Consider the following 22,873-nt stretch of genomic DNA (forward strand, 5'->3'; position numbering starts at 1 on the left):
TGTTTGTTCATTGTTGCCCTACACATCACAACACTGGTAATCGGGTGTTGCACACACCTGCCTCTGGTGCATTCAGCAAGGGTGGTAGGACTGGTACTAGAGCGGGGAGAGGGACAGCCTAATTCTATCTCCCTATGGCACAAACATGTCACCTCTGTGATGTCAGAAAGTAGGGTCACATTAGCATGTTGGTAAGGAATAGCAAATGTAGGCTTCACAAAGTAATTACTGCTTCAAACTATAGGTAGGAAAACAGATGTATGGAAAGTTTTTTAATGTACTGCAGAATGAGGAAATATTCATTTATGATGACTGTTACACTTTAACATCTTCACTACAAACAGTTTCAGATCATAAAAGCATAAAAATAGACCAAAAATAAATATTCTTTAAAGTCACACAACATGTACAAAAACATTACTCAGCCCTTATAAATTGTGCAACAGGACATAGACACAACACACTGCTTACTTACTAATGTCTCTGTCACCTCCTCTGCAATCCTTCCCAGCAGGCAGAACCATCATTATGTCTGACTTTTTAGTAAATCTACCCAATAATGACTAAATGTTTATGGGTAAAAAATTGCAGTCAGGGAAGTCCTTTGCCAAATATATAAACATATAAAGTAAATCAGAGAGGGGTGCTCTCACTAGTATTGAACATATTCTGTTTTATTGAAGCATCAGAGCAAAGCTGACATCTCACGTTTCAATAAAACAAAGCAGGATCGCAACTCTATATACTCTTTTTTTGTGTTATGCTGTATATACAGATGCAGTTGTTGTATACAAAAATTCATGACCTGAAAGCTGACATATTTATCTTTTACAGTACTGTTTAAACATGACATGTGCTTCAACCATACCATGTATTCCCTGAATACCCAGAATTACACAATAAAATCTGGCACAATCTATACATATAATAATTACCAATGGCAAGAAAAGGAATTTAAAAATAGTACAAATATTAATTGGTGGCATAGCTCCATTGTACAAAATACGGTAAACATGGTTTATATATTTACATTTTATATATCACATAATTCCGCAGGGTGAAATGCATCTGCAGCTAAAAGTTCTGGACGGTGATTGTTGGTTGTGTCAACATTGCAAACTCTTGTACTTGCTTTTAACGCTGCAACTTGCAAGCTACTTCTGAAACCAGTCAATCAGATTCTCTTTCTAAACATCATCTCAATAAGATAGATATACTCTCCTCTCCTTTAAATGCTCATGTTATGTGTGCTGCAAGTGTACACACTGACAAGTTCTAGTCTCAGCCTTGTAAATTATTCTGCAGCTCACAAAGAAAAGGTAAACCTCATGAAAATCTAACCGACCTTGTCATCCTATCATATAAGTAGTAAATGGTTTGTTCATAAGACCCTAGTAACATTTTTGCAGGACTTGTTTACACAATATCCTTTCACGAAGTTAAAGATTTAAAGTATCTCTAAACTTTATTCTGGAGCTGAAGGCAGTCTTGGTCGAGGCTTGGAATCTGCAGTTCCATTGGCAGCTGTATAAGAACACGCCTCCGTTCCGTTATTCCAAGAGGTGGATCTGTTGATTGAGTGTTTTCCGCCACCAATGTTTAGCAAATTTTCAGTCTTTGTATCTGCAAAGAAACAAACTCGATTTTGAAAGCATACTATAACACGGAGAGGATTAGGGGTAAGTAAAGAGGAACGTTTTGTCAATATTCAGCCCAAGAGAAGATGCATCAAACATTGGAGAGATAAAGTAGAGAAGTTGCCCATAGCAACCAATCCGCTTATAACTGTCATTTTATAGTCTGTGCTAAATAAATGGAAGCTAGAAGCTGCTTAGTTGCTAGAGGTAACATCACCACTTTATCTCTCTCTAAAGTTTGATACAGCTCACAAATGAGAGAGTTGGTTTATCACTGTTTGCCACTCGACTACAGAAAGTCAGGTTAGAGGCGTCACCGAATCTGGTGACACCCGGCTTGCACTTTGTATCCTTCCCCCCCGGGAGGCATAGCCTAACATAAGTGGTGTGGCCTCATGGGAATCCTGATTACATCACACCGGGACATGCCCAGCATCCCCGAAAATGCTGTGCTGCGCCCTTAGACTAGTGCATTGATTCCCAAACCTATGGTTGCGAGGCTCTTACAGGGGTGCCTCAGATTGGTGGACCAGAACAAAATCAAATTATTTATGGTCAGTCACAGGCAAAACCAGTGCTAGTGACTGCCAATCATAAAACATATGGACAATCAGAAGCTACACCACCACATAAGTGGTCCTTAGGATAAAAGATAGGCACAATTTACTTAATTATTATTATTTTTTTTTCAAATTTATCATTAAAAAACTTTTATCCTAGGGGTGCTGTAAAAAATACTGATACTCTAGGGCAGGCATTCCCAACCACGGTCCTCAAGGCACACCAACAGTGCAGGTTTTAGTGATATCCAGGCTGCAGCACAGATGGTTAAATCAAAATAACTGAGCTACTAATTAAGTCACCTGTGCTGAAGCCTGGATATCACAAAAACCTGCACTGTTAGTGTGCCTTGAGGACCGTGGTTGGGAATGCCTGCTCTAGGGTGCCACGATTCAAGAGACTTTGGGAACTGTGAGACTAGTGCCTGCATTGTTGAATCCTTCTCTGTGAAGGGAGCCGAGTGCTGCAGAAGAATGTCACACTGCAGCACCTGGCCCTGTCACTGTGGAGAAACCAGCATTTTGGTGTCACCCCCTACGACGGTGACACCCGCCACTGAGCCAGGTTTTCATGAGTTGACTGTGTCTTTAAAAAATTGAAAATAAATTGAGTATATATTATGATAGACACAGTCCTTGGTGTAGAATCTCTTACTGTATTCCAGGAATGTTTTTGAAACAGTGCTGGGAACAACTTCTTTTAGGGGACCTACAATCTACAAAAAAACGTGAGAGAGGTTTAATGACGAGACCTCCCATTTTCCACGCAGAAAAAGCAAATTTGTATTTCACAAAACACCAACAGAGGCAAACTATTCTACGTCATATTGAAGCGGCCCTCTTTCACAATTCAAGACATGACGGTGTAACACATGTTGTTCATAACCAAACCTGCTTTCAAAATAGTCTTGCATTTAGCTCTGTCCTTCCAAAAGCTTTAAGTTTGCCCTAATTGTATATGAACTGAAGACTCTAATATTTGCTGCATGTCTGTCAGTCAAATGCTGTATGTGGATTGCTATAAGATGCCGGTGTTCCTTTCTCCCCAAAACACTCACTAAAATACAGCTTAGGTTTGTGAAGATGCATCTGTAACACAAGAATTTTGGAACAACCTTCTATAGACAGTTCAAAGTGCAATTTTTTGATTTAAAAGTACTGTATCATATTTGTAGAAAACCTATATAATGTAGAATGATATATAGTGGACGATGATAAAGTACCAGCCAATCTTCTCCTAGCTGTCATTTTTCAAACACAGCCTGTAACATGACCATTAGGAGTTGATTGGTTGGTACTTTATCTCCAAGATTTGATAAATCTCCCCCACAGTTCCATGAAGCTTTGCAATCCTTAGGTCTACCATGGGCAAGAGTATTCAGTGATGGCGCCAGGCACTAGTAGAATCTAGAGTGGTGCTCGGGTCTACTGCACATGCGCAGGATTTGGGGGAAATGTTGCTGCAGCCATTTTCCTGGCAATTCCCTACCATGCATGCACAAAACTCCATGAAAATGGCTACCGTGCCATTTCTCCAGTGATTTTTCTGGGCTGCTGTAGTGGATGCTGGACTCTGGAGAGGGGAGTACTAGGGATGGCCATCGGTGTGGTACCCATCGATGGTTACCGTCAATGGCGATGTATTGAATCATAGATGACCGGTGGTCATCCCTAGTGAGTACTGAAGAAATGGGTGCTGTGCGTGCAACCATTATATGTACCACTAAAAAGAGTGGATAAGTGGGCCAGTGGAGAATTTGACCATGGCAACCAATCAGCTTTGATCAAGTGAATTCTATAAAAGTATACGTAGCAGCGATTGGTTGCCATGTGCAAGTTCTCCACTGGCTCACTTCTCCAATTTTCACTGCATCATACATCTTCCCCTCTATTCAATAATTGCATATTAGCACATTTTACTATATGTGTTTCTCTGTATACAGATGTTCTCTTACATACATATTCTCACCTGTATCTTTTTTCTGGGAATTGACCTTGCAATTTGTCTCCTCCTGAAGTTTTTTCTCAAACGTCCGTACATCCTCTAGTGACATACCTGCAATAATAATGTCATGCAATGGTGATCTTCATTTGTAGGTTTGCTTTACCATCAATCACAGTTATACATTCCATGTTAATACTTTAAAAAATGTCAGAAAGTGGGCAATGCCTATCTTTTAGTACAACCAGAGAACAAACAAATAAGTGAGTGAACAGGTTCTTTTTCACATTAGCAAACCACAACAAGCAACATTCTACCTGAATAGTACAAGCCACATCATAAGTCAGTGTCTGCATTTAATTACCATATACCTGGGGGAGGCATTCATTTTGCCGGATGTTGGGATCCCGGCTGTCAGGATACCAACGCCCGGTGAAATACCGGCGGTCGGAATCCCGACAGCCAGACGGAATCCCCACCTGGGTAGGTGTCCATGCAACCAACCGAGGAGGAATATAACGCGTTGTGACTGAAGGTCGCCACCAGGCCCGAGATAGCACGGCGAGTGCAGCGAGCCCGCGGGGGGACACTCTGCAATTTACTGCCGGTATTCCATCTGTCGGGATCCCAGCATCGATCTCCTGACTGCTGGGATCCCAACAGCCGACATATCATACTGAATCCTTACCTGGAGCTAGAAACAGGCACAGTACATGTAATTAACTGCCTATGATTATCAACTGTCTGAATCCAGGAACTGGTAAAGTGCCTAACTCCAACAACTTCCCAGAACCAGGAACAAGCACACTTACTTTCACCACCAACTGCCCAGAGCCAAGAACCAGTACAGTGCTCCATCAACTGCTGAGAACAAGAAACCAGCACAGTGCTCCACCAACTGCTGAGAACAAGAAACCAGCACAGTGCCTATCTCCACTGTCTAGTGCTGGTAAAGTGCCTATCTCCAACAACTTCCCAGAACCAGGAACAAGCACACTTACTTTCTCCACTAACTGCCCAGAGCCAAGAACCAGCACAGTGCTCCACCAACTGCTGAGAACAAGAAGCCAGCACAGTGCTCCACCAACTGCTGAGAACAAGAAACCAGCACAGTGCTCCACCAACTGCCGAGAACAAGAAACCAGCACAGTGCTTCACCAACTGCTGAGAACAAGAAACTAGCACAGTGCTCCACCAACTGCCGAGAACAAGAAACCAGCACAGTGCTCCACCAACTGCTGAGAACAAGAAACCAGCACAGTGCTCCACCAACTGCTGAGAACAAGAACCAGCACAGTGCTCCACCAACTGCTGAGAACAAGAAACCAGCACAGTGCTCCACCAACTGCTGAGAACAAGAACCAGCACAGTGCTCCACCAACTGCTGAGAAAAAGAAACCAGCACAGTGCTCCACCAACTGCCGAGGACAAGAAACCAGCACAGTGCTCCACCAACTGCTGAGAACAAGAAACTAGCACAGTGCTCCACCAACTGCAGAGAACAAGAAACCAGCACAGTGCTCCACCAACTGCTGAGAACAAGAAACCAGCACAGTGCTCCACCAACTGCTGAGAACAAGAACCAGCACAGTGCTCCACCAACTGCTGAGAACAAGAAACCAGCACAGTGCTCCACCAACTGCCAAGAACAAGAAACCAGCACAGTGCTCCACCAACTGCTGAGAACAAGAAACTAGCACAGTGCTCCACCAACTGCAGAGAACAAGAAACCAGCACAGTGCTCCACCAACTGCTGAGAACAAGAAACCAGCACAGTGCTCCACCAACTGCTGAGAACAAGAACCAGCACAGTGCTCCACCAACTGCTGAGAACAAGAACCAGCACAGTGCTCCACCAACTGCTGAGAACAAGAAACCAGCACAGTGCTCCACCAACTGCTGAGAACAAGAAACCAGCACAGTGCTCCACCAACTGCTGAGAACAAGAAACCAGCACAGTACTCCACCAACTGCTTAGAACAAGAAACCAGCACAGTGCCTATCTCCACTGTCTAGAGCTAGAAACCACCACAGTGACTGTCACCACTAATTGCCCAGAGACAGGAACCAGTACAATACCTATCTCCACAAACTGCCTTGAGTCAGGAACTAGAACAGTGCATATCTCCACCAACTGCCAAGGCTTAAAGTATTTGCTGTATCCATGAACATGAATCTCCACCAACAATTACAACTGTGAGTCCACTACCTTATGCATCAAGTTTTCCCATACTACTTGGGTTCTAATCATATCTGGACAGAGCCATATTTATCAACTCTTTCATGTCACTGTGTGTTATTCATTTGAATCATTGTACATTGCTCAGTACTATGCTGGTACTTATTTTATGATTTCCTATAACAATTTTGCATATGGCATTATTCTGCTGACAGAGGCCACTGCCACCAAGGAATACCATTGCCATGATATGGTGTACATGCAATAATGTTTAGGTAGGTGATATGTGGCAAAGTAACATCCATATGAATGCCAGGACCCAAGGTTTCCCAGCGGAACATTGCCCAGAGCATCAGACTTCCTCCACTAGCTTGCCTTCATCCTATAATACTGGTGCAATCTCTTCTTCAGATACACACAGACACACAGGCCATCCACATGATGTAAAAGGAAAGGTGATTCAGCAAACCAGGCCACCTTCTTCCATTGTTCCATGGTCCAGTTTGATGTTCACATGTAGGCGATTTTGGTTTGTGGACAGGGGTCAACATGGGCACTCTTTCCTGTATGTGACTACACGGCCCCATGCACAGCAAGCTGAGATGCACTGTGTGTTCTGACCATTCTATCACACCCATCATTCATTTTTTTCAGTACTTTGAGCTACAGTAGCTCTTCTGTGGGTTTGTACCAGTTGTCCTTCCTTGGACCACTTTTGGTAGTTACTAACCAATGCATGCTGGGAACAGCTCACAAGGGTTCAGTATGATTTACCGACAGACACAATACCGACAGTCATAATCCCGACAGCCATTGACCTACAGTTAAAGTTCCAACACGGTCAAAATACCGACATTCATTATGCCGACATGTTCAAAATGCTGACATAGTCAAAATACCAACATTTGAAATGCCGACAAAATACCAACATGAGTTTTTGTGTGTGTCAATGTTGACATAGGTCGACATGGACACCGTCTAAGTGCTCCGTGTCCCCTTTCATGGCTCCAGGTCCACTGGGATGGTAAAGAATGAACAAGTCTGTTTTGGGGCAGAAATTCCTTAAAAATGCATGTCGACATCTCAAATGTCGGTATTGACTACGTCAGCATTTTGAACATGTTGGCATAATGAATGTCGGCATTTTGACCGTGTCGGTATTTTTACTGTCGGTCAATGACGGATTATGACTGTCTGTATTGTGGCCGTCGGTATATCATCTGCTACCCCCCCCCCCACAAGACCAGTCATTTTTGGAGTTGCTCTGACCCAGTCGTCTAGCCATCACAATTTGACCCTCAAAATCACTCAGATCCTTACTCTTGCCCATTTTTCCTGCTTTCAACACATCAGCTTCAAGAAATAAATGTTCGCTTGCTGCCTAATATATCCATCCCCCCGACTGGTGTCATTGTAATGAGATAATCAATGTTATTCACATTGCCTGTCAGTGGTTTCAATGTTATGGTTGATCAGTGTAAGTGAGCAATTGGTAAAATAGCACATAACGTTATCTGTAATCACACAGACACTTTACCATAAGTGCTGGTTATCCTTTTTCTTATTAACTAATAACCTGTAGCTAATAATTTATTTTGTTTTTATACAAGGTCGAGTCACATTATTATGACCACCTCCTACAGTTGACGCCAGCAGCGAATAGCCCATGAAGTACGTCACGAGTCATGCGCTGGCTTGTTGGGTATATAATTATTTATTTATTTTATTTATTACCAGTTACTTATATAGCGCACACATATTCCGCAGCGCTGTACAGAGAATATTTGCCCATTCACATCAGTCCCTGCCCCAGTGGATCTTACAATCTAGATTCCCTATCACATGTACACACACACATTCATGCTAGAGTTAATATTGTTGGGAGCCAATTAACCTACCAGTATATTTTTGGATTGTGGGAGGAAACCGGAGTACCCGGAGGAAACCCACGCAAGTACGGGGAGAATATACAAACTCCACACAGTTAGGGCCATGGTGGGAATCGAACCCATGACCTCAGTGCTGTGAGGCAGTAATGCTAACCATTACACCATCCGTATGCGATAGGCCGTCTGCACACATATCACTCGTTGCTGTCATGGGTAAAAGGGGCAATTTATCTGAGTTGCAAGAAAGGATGATAATCGGCTTTCTGGCCAAGGGTGGCAGTATTTCTGAAACAGCGCAGTTTGTGAACTGTCCGCAGGCCTCTGTGGTGAAGGTGTATCATTACTAGACAAATGGAACCATTGTGAATGACTGATGTGGAAACTGTGGAGCTCACGCGCCATTGATGTGAGAGGTGAACATCAGCTACGAAAGTGCGTGAGGGTCAACCGACATGCTACAGTGGAGCAACTCACCATCAATATGAACCTGGGGGCTACAAGACGTGCGTCTAAAATGACAGTTCAGCCCGTCTAGCTGCTGTCCGTACTGCACACGGCGGTAACTCTGGCTATTAGCTGGTGGTCATAATCATGTGACTCAACCATGTAGTTTTGGCATACTCCCATTTGATCTTTGTTATTGCTGTCCAATTTATATTTTTTTATAGAAAACATACTTTTGTATACAATGCATACATCCCCACTAGATTGTTAGCTCTTCAGAGCAGGGCCCTCTTTACTCTTGTTATCTAAGCCCTCGTCTCGACACATTTCACTCGCAGCTCTCCCCTACTCAATGACCATCTTTACCCTGCTAGTAAAGGCTCATCTCCATCTACGGCCACCAGCCCCTATTAGTACGATGCTCAATCCCTCACTTCTTACATCTTAGCTATATTATGTATGAGAATGTGTGGTGCTCCCTGTTAACTGTACTCTATTTCTGTTATTTATTTACTGTAATGCTATGTTTTGTCTCCCTGTACTGTCCTTTGTACGGCGCTGCGAAACACATGTGGCGCCTTATAAATAAAATGCAATAATAATAATAATCTGTATTCTCCTTACTGTATCGAAATAAAACAATATATTTTGATTTGGATCATCTGCCATGAAGCCTCCACTTGCAAAGTAGGAATATTATACTTACCATACCATTCGTCCATCCAAGCCACAGCCTGTCTGTGCCCTGCCAACAAAATGTCTTTGATGTTCTGAAAGAAAAACGTGTCAGTAAAAGTCACGAGTCTGATGCTTTTTTCAATGTAATAGTACAGAATAGATGGACTTAGACATTAATGGGGCAATTTGCTGTGATGTTCAGCAGCACACATCACTGTATATTATGGCAGCCAGACATTGTGAATTAGCCTGTGCATCCACGGGCGTAGCCAGAACTTAATGGGCCCTATAGCAACATTTTGAAGGGCCCCTGTCCTGTTAATTTTATGCCCCATAATAATGCTCTAGTTAATTTTCCGAACCACAGTAGTGCCTTACTTAATGTTATGCCCCATAGTAGTGTGCTAGTATATTTTATGAACCACAGTAGTGCTCTAATTCACATTATGTCACATTGAAGGGCTGCCTGTACACATTATGCAACACAGTATCCCCAATTCACATTATGATAAAGTTCATATTATGCCACACTATAGTGCCTCCACTTTATACTGTGCCACATTACAGTGCTTTAGTTTATATTATGTAACAGTATAATGCCGTCCAGCTCATTTTATACCACATTACAATGAGCAGGTACAGGGGACCAAAATAAATAGATATATTGTAGCCCCCAAGGTAAAAGTTTGCAAGTGCCCCTATGTATCTACCAATGGTGAAAAATCTATACAGTGCAACATATTTAATTTTGACAGGGAAGGTGGGCCCCTCTCAGGTCTGGGCCCCATAGCAGCTGCACTACCTGCACCTGTGGTAGCTACGCCCTTGTGTGCATCTCTTTGGAACTGTTTTGGGAGTTCACACAATTACAGGGAATTAAATCGCTGCCTTCTAATGGCATTTTTAGACAGTAAGTTTTCTCATATTAATTACATACATGGTCTGCAGGTAGCAGCACACTCTAAACAGGTAAGACTTCAGGGGATAAATTTACTAATAGTCGATTCTGGACGATGTCTGATCACTTTTGTATTTAAAGGTCTAAATGACACATTTACTAACAGATGATGTTTGCCATCGTTTAAAAAAAAATTAAATGTGGAATTTAGACCCTGAAATACAAAACTGAACAATCATCGACCAAAAATCGACCCAGATCAATTATTAATAAATATACCTCTAAATCCCACATTACTAACAGATCTTTCAAAGGCAAATGGTTAATAATGGGTCTAATTCAGAGATGTATGGTTTGCGTACACCTCCAATGATGGGGCGTTTTAGCATGCGCAGGACCCGTTCTGTGCATGTGCAGAACGGGTTCTGTATCATCTCACGCAGTGGGATGCACTTTAAATGCCGCCGGACAGGATCCCGGCGGTTGAAATACCCATGCCAGAAACCTGACCGACGGCATAAAACCGGCATCAAAATCCAGATGAAGGTTGGATCCCAGCGTCGAAATACCGATGCCCAGTCTTACAGCGGCACGCGCTCACATCCCGTTGTGGGGAGGGGGGTGGAGGTTAGGTTTAGGCATTAGAAGGGTTAGGGTGCAGGGACGGGAAGGTTATGGTTAGGTACCGTGGAGGGGGTTAAGCACTTGCAATGGGTTGTTAGGGGTAGGCACCAAGCAGGGAGGGTTGGGTTTAGGCAATGGGAAAGGGAGGGCTAGGGTAAGGCACCACCAGGAAATGTAAGGGTTAGGCACCACTGGAGAGGGTTAGGCACCCACAAGAGATGGTTAGGGTAGGGGGCAGAAGAGGCTTAGGGTACTTTCTGGGGGGCTGTCAGGATAATGATGGTTGGGATTCCGCTGTCAGTATTCTGACCGCTGGCATCCTGTCCATCGGGATACCAAACTGAATCTGATGCAGTGCACCCTAAGCCGCATCCTGTAGGGGCAGTGCCAGTCTCCACTCAGAAAAATGGGGCATGTCGCCCAAGTTTACTGGTTGTGCTAATGGGGTGAGGGGAAAGTGTCCTGCACAACCTGTTTTGAATGGTAATGAAAAAGATGTAACAAACCAGCAATATGGAAGATATTTGTGGAGAATGCTCCGAAAGTAAATTATCCTGCTGGTGGTGCTCCCCGAGGTCAAAGATAAATCAATCACAAGAGAAGGTTGTTCCTTGAAAGAGATCAGGGAACCTAGAAGTAAACCTCTTTGTGGGGGCACTCTTATTTGATTATTATAATTTAAAATATAACTTTTATTTAATCAATTTAAATGAATATAGTATTCAACCTTTCCCAAACATAATTTTTTTCAAATATAATTTTTTAAATATGCATAAAAAGTAATTAGGTTCAGAATGCAGTAAATATGCTCAAAAAACTGAGAGTTTCTTTATCCTAATTAATCAGGCCCCAAAATGCGGGTCGCCCATGGGTGAAAATATAGTCTCTTACGATTTTGAAAAATAAGGTCAAAAAAAAAAATAATAATCTTATTCTGACCCAACGGCACGTCAGGATTTCCTAGCGGGACACCCGGCCTGCGGCTCATAAAAAGGTATCAAGATCATATGATGTCTAAGTGTTGGTGGTTACTCATAAAACCACCAAAAGCCGCTAATTCTAACAATATCTCACACAGTCACATAGTGTTTATGTATGTCACTCCTGTTGGAAAAAAAAGGATATACTGTAAAAATTAATGATTTCGCAGCAAGGAGATGTTCCCAAGTACCTGTAAAAAAGTATCAAGATCATATGATGTCTAAGTGTTGGTGGTTACACATAAAACCACCAAAAGCCGCTAATTCTAGCAATATCTCATACAGTCACATAGTGTTTATTTATATCACTCCTGTTGGAGAAAAAGATATGCTGTAAACACTAATGATTTCGCAGCAAGGAGATGTTCCCAAGTACCTGTAAATGAGAGAAACATGTATCTGTTTTTTGCAATTAATTGCTGTTTCTGATAAAAATAGGAACCGTCAAAACAGTCTTTGTGAATCAGAATCTCAGACTTTGTATTGCTAGTTACATTGGAAATATCAGACAATAACCAAAAAACAGAAAACAGGTAGGTAACTGAATGATGTCGATCTCCCTGTAAGAATGGTCATAGATTATAATTATGCCATGCACATTAGGAGTTTAAACACTCCACAAGTTTATGACAGTCCACTTTAGTAAGATATAGTAATATTTTTGTTGCAGCAAGAAGGAGTAACAATGAGATTGAAGTCTCTCTGTGACTGATGCAGATATAAATTGACAGAATTGGATTTTCGAACAATTATAGCTCAAAGACATGTAATGTGGAGAATACTGATCATTTTCTTTAGTGTTGTGAAATGTCTAAATCATCTCCTGCTGTAGATAGTACAGAGGCCCGTCCCATATGTCTAACCGACTTCTGCTGCCTTCCCATATGTGTGCAAGCACACAGTGAATGAGAGGTGAGAGAGCCGGTCCGGCGGTAACGGGCTGAAGAAAGAAAGAAGTGTATCATCTGTCACCCGCTGCGGCGCCCTGCAACCCTGTTAACCGTGGTCAGCGCAGAGTTCACAGGAGCCGCCGTGCAGGTGATGAGAGTGCACTGAAATACCTAGTGGGGATGAGATGTCCCCATGTGCAGCGGCTGCGGCTGGTGTCTCCGTCAGTGCCGAAGTCCGGACCCAGTGACGTATCTCGGGATTCCGGAAGTTGCGTCATGTGACGCGTAAGAACAGGAACGTACGTTTCACCCTAACAGCGGGCTTGATCACCATGGTGATCAAGCCCGCTGTTAGGGTGAAACGTACGTTCCTGTTCTTACGCGTCACATGACGCAACTTCCGGAATCCCGAGATACGTCACTGGGTCCGGACTTCGGCACTGACGGAGACACCAGCCGCAGCCGCTGCACATGGGGACATCTCATCCCCACTAGGTATTTCAGTGCACTCTCATCACCTGCACGGCGGCTCCTGTGAACTCTGCGCTGACCACGGTTAACAGGGTTGCAGGGCGCCGCAGCGGGTGACAGATGATACACTTCTTTCTTTCTTCAGCCCGTTACCGCCGGACCGGCTCTCTCACCTCTCATTCACTGTGTGCTTGCACACATATGGGAAGGCAGCAGAAGTCGGTTAGACATATGGGACGGGCCTCTGTACTATCTACAGCAGGAGATGATTTAGACATTTCACAACACTAAAGAAAATGATCAGTATTCTCCACATTACATGTCTTTGAGCTATAATTGTTCGAAAATCCAATTCTGTCAATTTATATCTGCATCAGTCACAGAGAGACTTCAATCTCATTGTTACTCCTTCTTGCTGCAACAAAAATATTACTATATCTTACTAAAGTGGACTGTCATAAACTTGTGGAGTGTTTAAACTCCTAATGTGCATGGCATAATTATAATCTATGACCATTCTTACAGGGAGATCGACATCATTCAGTTACCTACCTGTTTTCTGTTTTTTGGTTATTGTCTGATATTTCCAATGTAACTAGCAATACAAAGTCTGAGATTCTGATTCACAAAGACTGTTTTGACGGTTCCTATTTTTATCAGAAACAGCAATTAATTGCAAAAAACAGATACATGTTTCTCTCATTTACAGGTACTTGGGAACATCTCCTTGCTGCGAAATCATTAGTGTTTACAGCATATCTTTTTCTCCAACAGGAGTGATATAAATAAACACTATGTGACTGTATGAGATATTGCTAGAATTAGCGGCTTTTGGTGGTTTTATGTGTAACCACCAACTCTTAGACATCATATGATCTTGATACTTTTTTACAGGTACTTGGGAACATCTCCTTGCTGCGAAATCATTAATTTTTACAGTATATCCTTTTTTTTCCAACAGGAGTGACATACATAAACACTATGTGACTGTGTGAGATATTGTTAGAATTAGCGGCTTTTGGTGGTTTTATGAGTAACCACCAACACTTAGACATCATATGATCTTGATACCTTTTTATGAGCCGCAGGCCGGGTGTCCCGCTAGGAAATCCTGACGTGCCGTTGGGTCAGAATAAGATTATTATTTTTTTTTGACCTTATTTTTCAAAATCGTAAGAGACTATATTTTCACCCATGGGCGACCCGCATTTTGGGGCCTGATTAATTAGGATAAAGAAACTCTCAGTTTTTTGAGCATATTTACTGCATTCTGAACCTAATTACTTTTTATGCATATTTAAAAAATTATATTTGAAAAAAATTATGTTTGGGAAAGGTTGAATACTATATTCATTTAAATTGATTAAATAAAAGTTATATTTTAAATTATAATAATCAAATAAGAGTGCCCCCACAAAGAGGTTTACTTCTAGGTTCCCTGATCTCTTTCAAGGAACAACCTTCTCTTGTGGTTGTGCTAATGCCAACATCAGCATCTTCCAACACAGACTTCCTGGACCTGTCTATGGAGATGCAAGAGACAATCTGAGTAGCCTCAGGGTTACTCAGACGGCTATGGAAAGGATATGGTGCACCAGCGCACTGAGTACTACATGTTCGGCGAGCTGCTACAACCAAGGTAAACCTTAACAATTACAGATAAATGACAGGATGATGTAGTGCTCAACCTAGATGTGTTGAGTATAATTGTGGCCAACCTTGATTTCAAATAAAGTACTAAGACAAATGAAATTACGGTTTGAGAAGTATATTTGTGCATGACACCCATTGTGGCTCAAGCACCCTATACTACACAATCTATTGGACTTTTCAGGGGTTAACCACGTGGATTGTTAACAGTCTTATTCCCTCATACGCCTCCTGTGGCATTAGCAAATTATCACATCACTGCTGTGTCCAAAGGAGCAGCAAAGATCTGTGGTGCTCCGTCTCTGAATCAAGGCCAATGTGTACCACTGAACATGTTTAAAAAATTGTATGGGACAAACAGTTGCTTTAAAGATTCATGTTGTTTTGCTTATATTCCCTTTTAAATAGTGCTTTGAAGCTTTGAGTCATTTTGTGTTGGGTTGGAATTTGTGCATAAGAGGCATTTTCATTTCAAGCACGTAATAGTAGTTTAAGACTGTCTTAATAAAATTGGAATGTAACCGCCCCCTCCCTGCCCCAAACGTCTGCAGACTCGCAATCAACTGACTTCAGCAGAAATAACTGCATCTGACCATGCAAGACCCATACGGCACATGGTCACTACGGGTCCGGCATGTGCTTCTTCACTTTGGCAACGGTAAAAAAGTTCTGCATTCTAGAAACAGTTACATATATTTAGGGAGACTTCTGTGTTTCACTGTTGTCTTTTTACTATAAGAGGGTAGAACAGTGGCTTGTAAATACCTGTTAAAGATTCAAAATATGACTTAGGGCCTAATTCAGACCTGATCGCACTTCTGTGAATTTGCAGAGGTATGCAACTGGATAGTCACCACCCAGACAGAGTGAAAATCCGCCTTGTGCAAGTCTTCGTACGACGTGCAAAAGATTTGCAATCGCTGGGCAGCTGCAAATCCATTCGCAACTCATTCACCATCTAATGATTTTTCCAGTCTGTGCAGTCTGTGCGTAGCCCAGGACTTACTCCTACAGTGTGAAAGAAACAGGCTGATCGGGCTGGAGCTGACGTCACACACCCTCCCAGAAAACGATTGGGCATGCCTGCGTTTTTCCTGACACTCCCAGAAAACGGGCAGTTACCACCCACAAACGTTCGCTTCCTGTCAATCAATCTGTGTACGTCTAGCTATTAAAAAAGACGCAGGGTTTTTTCGCAGTTTGGCCTCGCACCTGCGCATTGTGATCTGTACGCATGTGCAGTCGTTCGATAATTGGACACTTTGCGATTTCGCACAACAGCGGTGAGGTCTGAATTAGGCCCAAAATGCGGATGTAATTCCTGATTGGTTTTAGAATGATGAAATGGGAAACACTACATGGATTAACACTTACATTTTCATTTATTGAGATATCAGGTGATATACACTCCTTCACACTACATTGTGTCTAGCCCATTGACATATCTATAATGGGTGCAAGGTGCCCAGAGGGGTCTGAGTTCAGGGAGGCCCGCACTCCGCACACCCTGCACCCATTTAATTATACTCAACTCTCCGTCTGCCCAGCGCTGACAGCAGAGCGGCAAATATCACTCGGAAAATGGCCACCGCGGCTATTTTCTGGTTATTCGCACATGCACAATGATGCACAGAGATGTTCAGGGCAAAACACGGCACAAGCCATGTTCCCAGAGACCTGCCCATACGCAGTATACTCTGGCACAACACCAGAGTCTGCTGCATGGCCAGAGAGGAGGGGGCCCAATGGGAGAATGCATACGCACCCCCTGCTCTCTTAAAGTGCCTCTGTTCTAGCATGACAATAAAAATTCTGCTTGTGATGAAACATTTCCTTCATCACAAGGGTATGTCCACACTAACTTTTTCTCTTGAGGCATGTTGTCTAGAAACAGAAAAGAAAGCCAAAAAATCTTCCAAAAGCTAATACATACTCAAAAAAAAAAAAAAAAACTAGAAGCCAGACCACTTCTCTATTTGTTACCTGTTTACACCTCAAATTTCTAAATGAAAGCCGCACAGGGCCATCATTTTGGAAGAGCTTCATAGCAGGCAATGAAGGGTGACAACAAAATGCCGGCTTCTCCACAGTGGCAGGAAGCTGGGTGCTGCACTGTGACATTATCATGCAGCACCTGGCTCCTATCACTGGCAGTGCAGGCACAGTTTCCAGGGGTAGCCCGGCATCTCTGTGAATGCTGGGCACACCAGCAGAGTGATGTACACAAAGCCACGCCCCCCTATTGTAGTAAATGAGGCCTTCCCGCACTGACCCCGATGCCCCCACTGAATGGCAGTCACCAGGTCATAAAGGGTGTAAGTATACTTTTTCACTTATGTGGGTTTAAAGGGGATACGGTCATTAGGTCGATCACACTTAGGTTGACAGTCATTAGTCAACCACTATTGGTCAACATGCATTAGGTCGACATGGTCACTAGTTCGACATGTACTAGACCGACATGGAAAAAGGTGGACATGCGTTTTTCACAATTTTTTTTTTTATTTTTTTACTTTTTCATACTTAAATAACCTTGCCCATGGCATGGCAAGCGAAGCGAGCCATGCGAGGGGACACAGTGCACTAATTGGGGTTCCTCGTCACTTTACGAAGAAAATGACACAAAAAAAGTAAAAAAACCTCATATCTACCGTTTTCCATGTCGACCTTGTTCATGGCGACCTAATGACCATGTCGACCTAATGCATGTCGACCAATAATAGTCGACCTAATGACTGTCAACCTAAGTGTAGTCGACCTAATGACCCATATCCGGTTAAAGCTGAAAAGATGAGACTGCAGAGCTTACATTCAGTTCATTCTATTAATAGAACCATATTTTGGGAAATGCTATTTATTGTATACGTTTCATTCATTCATTATTTATTTGAAAGTAAAGCTATATCATCACTATGAGTTTATTTTGCTGGCAGTAGAATACTTACCTTATGTATGAAGCTTTCAACTCTTGACTGAAATCCATAGACCTCAAATTTGGCTGCTACTAATTTATAAGAGCACATAATGGGCCGTGTAGTCTCCAGCCAGTCCTGCAGTAACGGACCTCGGCCGGTCTTATCTGAATGGAATGTTCTGAGGTCCTAAAACAAACAGTGTGTTACTTTCATAAGATGAAAGCAATATATTCCTATTTAATTACAAACCTATACAATCATTTATATGAGCAACGATTCATGTTCTATTAGACATCTTCATGTTAGTTGCATATTTTTAGTTAAATATATAATAGCTGTTCTCTGTTACAGTAGCAAAACATAGGGAATTATAAGGGTGTAGTAGGGTATGCCGGTGGCTGGGCTCATGGCGACCAGCATACCGGCGCCGGAATACCGACCGCCGGCATACTGACAGCTGGGAGAGCGTAAATGAGCCACTTGCGGGCTCGTTGCGCTCACCACGCTGCGGGCACGGTGACGCGCTACGCGCACCACGCTATCTATTCTCCCTCCAGGGGGGTCGTGGACCCCCATGAGGGAGAAAAAATGTTGATATGCTGGCTTTCGGGATTCTGGTGCCGGTATACTGTGCGCCGGGATCCCGGCAGCCGGCAAACTGAAGACCACCCAATTATAAGACTGCAGATCCAACTACATCCATTCAGAATCTTATTTCAATACTACATATTCAAATAAGGCAGTACGGGGGAGATTTATCGAAGCTTGGAGAGAGATAAGTTGGAGAGAGATAAAGTACCAACTAATCAACTCCTGTCATTTTTCAAACACAGCCTGTAAAATGACAGTTAGGAGCTGATTGGTTGGCACTTTATGTCTCTCCAATTTTTATACATCTCCCAATAAGTAGATCACAGGTTCTCAAACTCGGTCCTCAGGACCCCACACGGTCCATATTTTGCAGGTCACCTGTAGATTTTTAAAATGTGAAAGTTGGTGATACACAGTTCAGCTGCTGGGTGACATGGAAAATGTGAACCGTGTGGGGTCCTGAGGACCAAGTTTGAGAACCACTGAAGTAGATCATAGAAGGGTCCAGTGATTCAACTTTGGTCTTTTGGTTTCTTGGGGCTTCAATTCACATGAACTGTCGTCCACCCTCCCCAGAGTGGCTGCACCCCTTACAGTTGTGGTAGTTTTGCCACAATCCAAAAGTCACACCCACATATAAACCAGGTATTCAGTTTAAATTCTTACTTCTGATTTTTTGTAATAACCATCTGGAAGGTCATCATTGGCTATGTCAATCAGACAAACATCATCTTCTGGCGTAGGTTTTTCACCAAATACCTAAAAGACAAAAAAGCAGCTGAACTTGAATTCATCTTTCCAAAATGTTCAGAAGTGCAGTCTCCATAGCATTTTCAATGAGCATTTACCATAATTCAGTTTTGCACATTGTGTGTATTGACCACACTGGGCAGTAATTTAAAGGTGCAAAAAATAAGATTTTAAACCTACCGGTAAATCTATTTCTCCTAGTCCGTAGAGGATGCTGGGGACTCAGTAAGGACCATGGGGTATAGACGGGCTCCGCAGGAGATAGGGCACCTAAAAAGAACTTTGACTATGGGTGTGCACTGGCTCCTCCCTCTATGCCCCTCCTCCAGACCTCAGTTAGAGAACTGTGCCCAGAGGAGATGGACAATACAAGGCAGGATTTAGCAATCCAAGGGCAAGATTCATACCAGCCCACACCAATCATATCATGTAACCTGGAACATACATAACCAGTTAACAGTATGAACAAACGACAGTAACGGTCCAAGACCTATTCCAACTGTAACATAACCCTTATGTAAGCAACAACTATATACAAGTCTTGCAGAGTTTCCGCACTGGGACGGGCGCCCAGCATCCTCTACAGACTAGGAGAAATAGATTTACCGGTAGGTTTAAAATCTTATTTTCTCTTACGTCCTAGAGGATGCTGGGGACTCCGTAAGGACCATGGGGTTTATACCAAAGCATCCAATCGGGCGGGAGAGTGCGTATGACTCTGCAGCACCGACTGAGCAAACGCTAGGTCCTCATCAGCCAGGGTATCAAACTTGTAGAATTTAGCAAAAGTGTTTGACCCCGACCAAGTCGCCGCTCGGCAAAGCTGTAATGCCGAGACGCCTCGGGCAGCCGCCCAAGAAGAGCCCACCTTCCTAGTGGAATGGGCTTTAACCGAATTTGGTACTGGCAATCCAGCCGTAGAATGAGCCTGCTGAATCGTATTACAGATCCAGCGAGCAATAGTCTGCTTCGAAGCAGGTGCGCCAATCTTATTAGCAGCATACAGGACAAACAGAGCCTCTGTTTTCCTAATTTTAGCCGTTCTGGCAACATAAATCTTTAAGGCTCTGACTACATCCAGGGATCTGGAATCCTCCAGGTCACTTGTAGCCACAGGCACCACAATAGGTTGATTCATATGGAACGAAGAAACCACTTTAGGCAAAAATTGCGGACGTGTCCTCAATTCAGCTCGATCCACATGAAAAATCAAGTAGGGGCTCTTGTGTGACAAAGCCGCCAATTCAGACACTCGCCTTGCTGATGCCAAGGCCAACAGCATGACCACCTTCCAGGTAAGAAATTTCAACTCAACCTTGTTAAGCGGTTCAAACCAGTGTGATTTTAGGAACTGCAACACCATGTTAAGGTCCCATGGTGCCACTGGAGGCACAAAAGGGGGCTGGATATGCAGCACTCCCTTTACAAACGTCTGGACTTCTGGAAGAGAAGCCAATTCCTTCTGAAAGAAAATCGAGAGGGCCGAAATCTGTACCTTAACAGAGCCTAATTTCAGGCCCATATCCACTCCTGTCTGTAGGAAGTGGAGAAAACGACCCAGATGAAAATCTTCCGTAGGTGCATTCTTGGTCTAACACCAAGACACATACTTTCGCCAGATACGGTGATAATGCTTAACCATCACCTCCTTCCTAGCCTTTATTAAAGTAGGGATGACCTCTTCCGGAATCCCCTTTTTCGCTAGGATTCGGCGTTCAACCGCCATTCCGTCAAAAGTAGCCGCGGTAAGTCTTGAAATACACAGGGCCCCTGTTGCAACAGGTCTTCCCTCAGAGGAAGAGGCCAGGGATCTCCTGTGAGCATCTCTTGTAGATCTGAGTACCAGGCCCTTCGAGGCCAGTCTGGGACAACGAGTATTGTCTGTACGTTTCTTTGCCTTATGATCCTCAACACTTTTGTGATGAGAGGAAGAGGAGGAAACACATAGACCGATTTGAACAGCCACGGTGTTATCAGAGCATCTACTGCCACTGCCTGAGGGTCCCGAGACCTGGCACAGTACCTCCGAAGCTTTTTGTTGAGGCGTGACGCCATCATGTCTATTTGAGGACTTCCCCAAAGACGTGTTATGTCTGCAAAGACTTCTTGATGAAGACCCCACTCTCCTGGATGGAGATCGTGTCTGCTGAGGAAGTCTGCTTCCCAGTTGTCCTCTCCCGGAATGAAGACAGCCGACAGAGCGCTTACATGATTTTCCCCCCAGCGAAGAATCCTTGTGGCTTCCGCCATCGCAACTCTGCTTCTTGTCCCGCCTTGGCGGTTCACATGAGCCACTGCTGTGACATTGTCTGATTGAATCAGAACCGGTAGGTTTCGAAGAAGACTCTCCGCTTGTCGAAGGCCGTTGTGTAGACAGGACTCCTGGTCTGACCAAAGACCCTGAAAATTTGTTCCCTGTGTGACCGCTCCCCATCCTCGGAGGCTCGCGTCCGTGGTAACCAGGATCCAATCCTGAATTCCGAACCTGCGACCCTCCAGCAGGTGAGCACTTTGCAACCACCACAGGAGAGACACTCTGGCCCCTGGGGACAGAGTTATTTTCCGATGTAAGTGCAGATGGGACCCGGACCACTTGTCCAGAAGGTCCCATTGAAAAGTCCTTGCATGGAACCTTCCGAAGGGAATGGCCTCGTAGGCCGCCACCATTTTTCCCAGAACTCGCGTGCATTGGTGAACTGACACCCTTTTCGGTTTTAGCAGGTCTCTGACCATATTCTGGATGTTCTGGGCTTTCTCTATTGGGAGGAAGACCTTCATTTGTTCCATATCCAGTATCATACCTAGGAACGGTAGTCGAGTTGTCGGAATCAACTGTGACTTCGGTAGATTTAGAATCCAACCGTGTTGCTGGAGCACTCTCAGAGAGAGCGCCACACTGCTCAGCAATTTCTCCCTTGATCTCGCTTTTATCAGGAGATCGTCCAAGTATGGGATAATTGTGACTCCATGCTTGCGCAGGACCACCATCATTTCCGCCATTATCTTGGTGAAAATCCTCGGGCCCGTGGAAAGTCCAAATGGCAACGTCTGAAATTGGTAATGACAATCCTGTACAGCGAATCTCAGGTATTCCTGATGGGGGGCATAAATGGGGACGTGAAGGTATGCATCCTTTATGTCCAGAGACACCATAAACTCCCCCTCCTCCATATTGGCTATTATCGCTCTGAGTGATTCCATTTTGAATTTGAATCCTTTTATGTACAGGTTTAGGGATTTCAGATTCAAAATAGGTCTGACCGAACCGTCCTGTTTCGGGACCACAAATAGGGTTGAGTAGTAACCTCTTCTCTGCTGGTGCAGGGGAACCTTGATTATCACTTGCTGTATACACAGCGTTTGAATTGCAGCTAACACTATATCCCTTTCCGATGTGGAAGCTGGTAGGGCCGATTTGAAAAATCGGCGCGGGGGCACCTCCTCGAATTCCAATTTGTAACCCTGGGAAACTATTTCCAACACCCAGGGATTCAGGTCTGAACTGACCCAGGCCTGACTGAAAAGTCGAAGACGTGCCCCCACCGGTGCGGACTCCCTCAGGGGAGCCCCAGCGTCATGCTGTGGGTTTTGGAGCTGCCGGGGAGGACTTTTGTTCCTGGGCACCTGCCGAAGCAGGTGCTCTTTTGCCTCTGCCCTCACCTCTGGCGAGGAAAGAGGATCCCCGACCTCTTCTGGACTTGTGCGACCGAAAGGACTGCATCTGATAGGGTGTTACTTTCTTTTGCTGTTGGGGAATATAAGGTAAAACATTTGA

The 22,873-nt window shown here is 43.8% G+C and overlaps 1 protein-coding gene across 1 annotated transcript in view; it reads right to left on the bottom strand.

Annotated features, from left to right (window-relative positions):
* Positions 1 to 259: 259 nt before the first annotated feature.
* Positions 260 to 22,873, bottom strand: part of LOC134966196 (cytoplasmic phosphatidylinositol transfer protein 1-like) — a 264,862-nt gene continuing 242,248 nt past the window's right edge. Inside the window, exons 6-10 of the mRNA XM_063942761.1 lie at positions 19,015 to 19,107; positions 17,788 to 17,943; positions 9,358 to 9,421; positions 4,167 to 4,253; positions 260 to 1,623 (exon numbers count right to left, since the gene is read on the bottom strand). Coding sequence (XP_063798831.1) covers positions 1,466 to 1,623; positions 4,167 to 4,253; positions 9,358 to 9,421; positions 17,788 to 17,943; positions 19,015 to 19,107 — 558 coding nt within the window. The 3' untranslated portion in view covers positions 260 to 1,465. The remainder of the gene's footprint in view (positions 1,624 to 4,166; positions 4,254 to 9,357; positions 9,422 to 17,787; positions 17,944 to 19,014; positions 19,108 to 22,873) is intronic.

Source organism: Pseudophryne corroboree, chromosome 10, assembly GCF_028390025.1.
Source record: "Pseudophryne corroboree isolate aPseCor3 chromosome 10, aPseCor3.hap2, whole genome shotgun sequence".
NCBI classification, from domain to species: Eukaryota; Metazoa; Chordata; class Amphibia; order Anura; family Myobatrachidae; genus Pseudophryne; species Pseudophryne corroboree.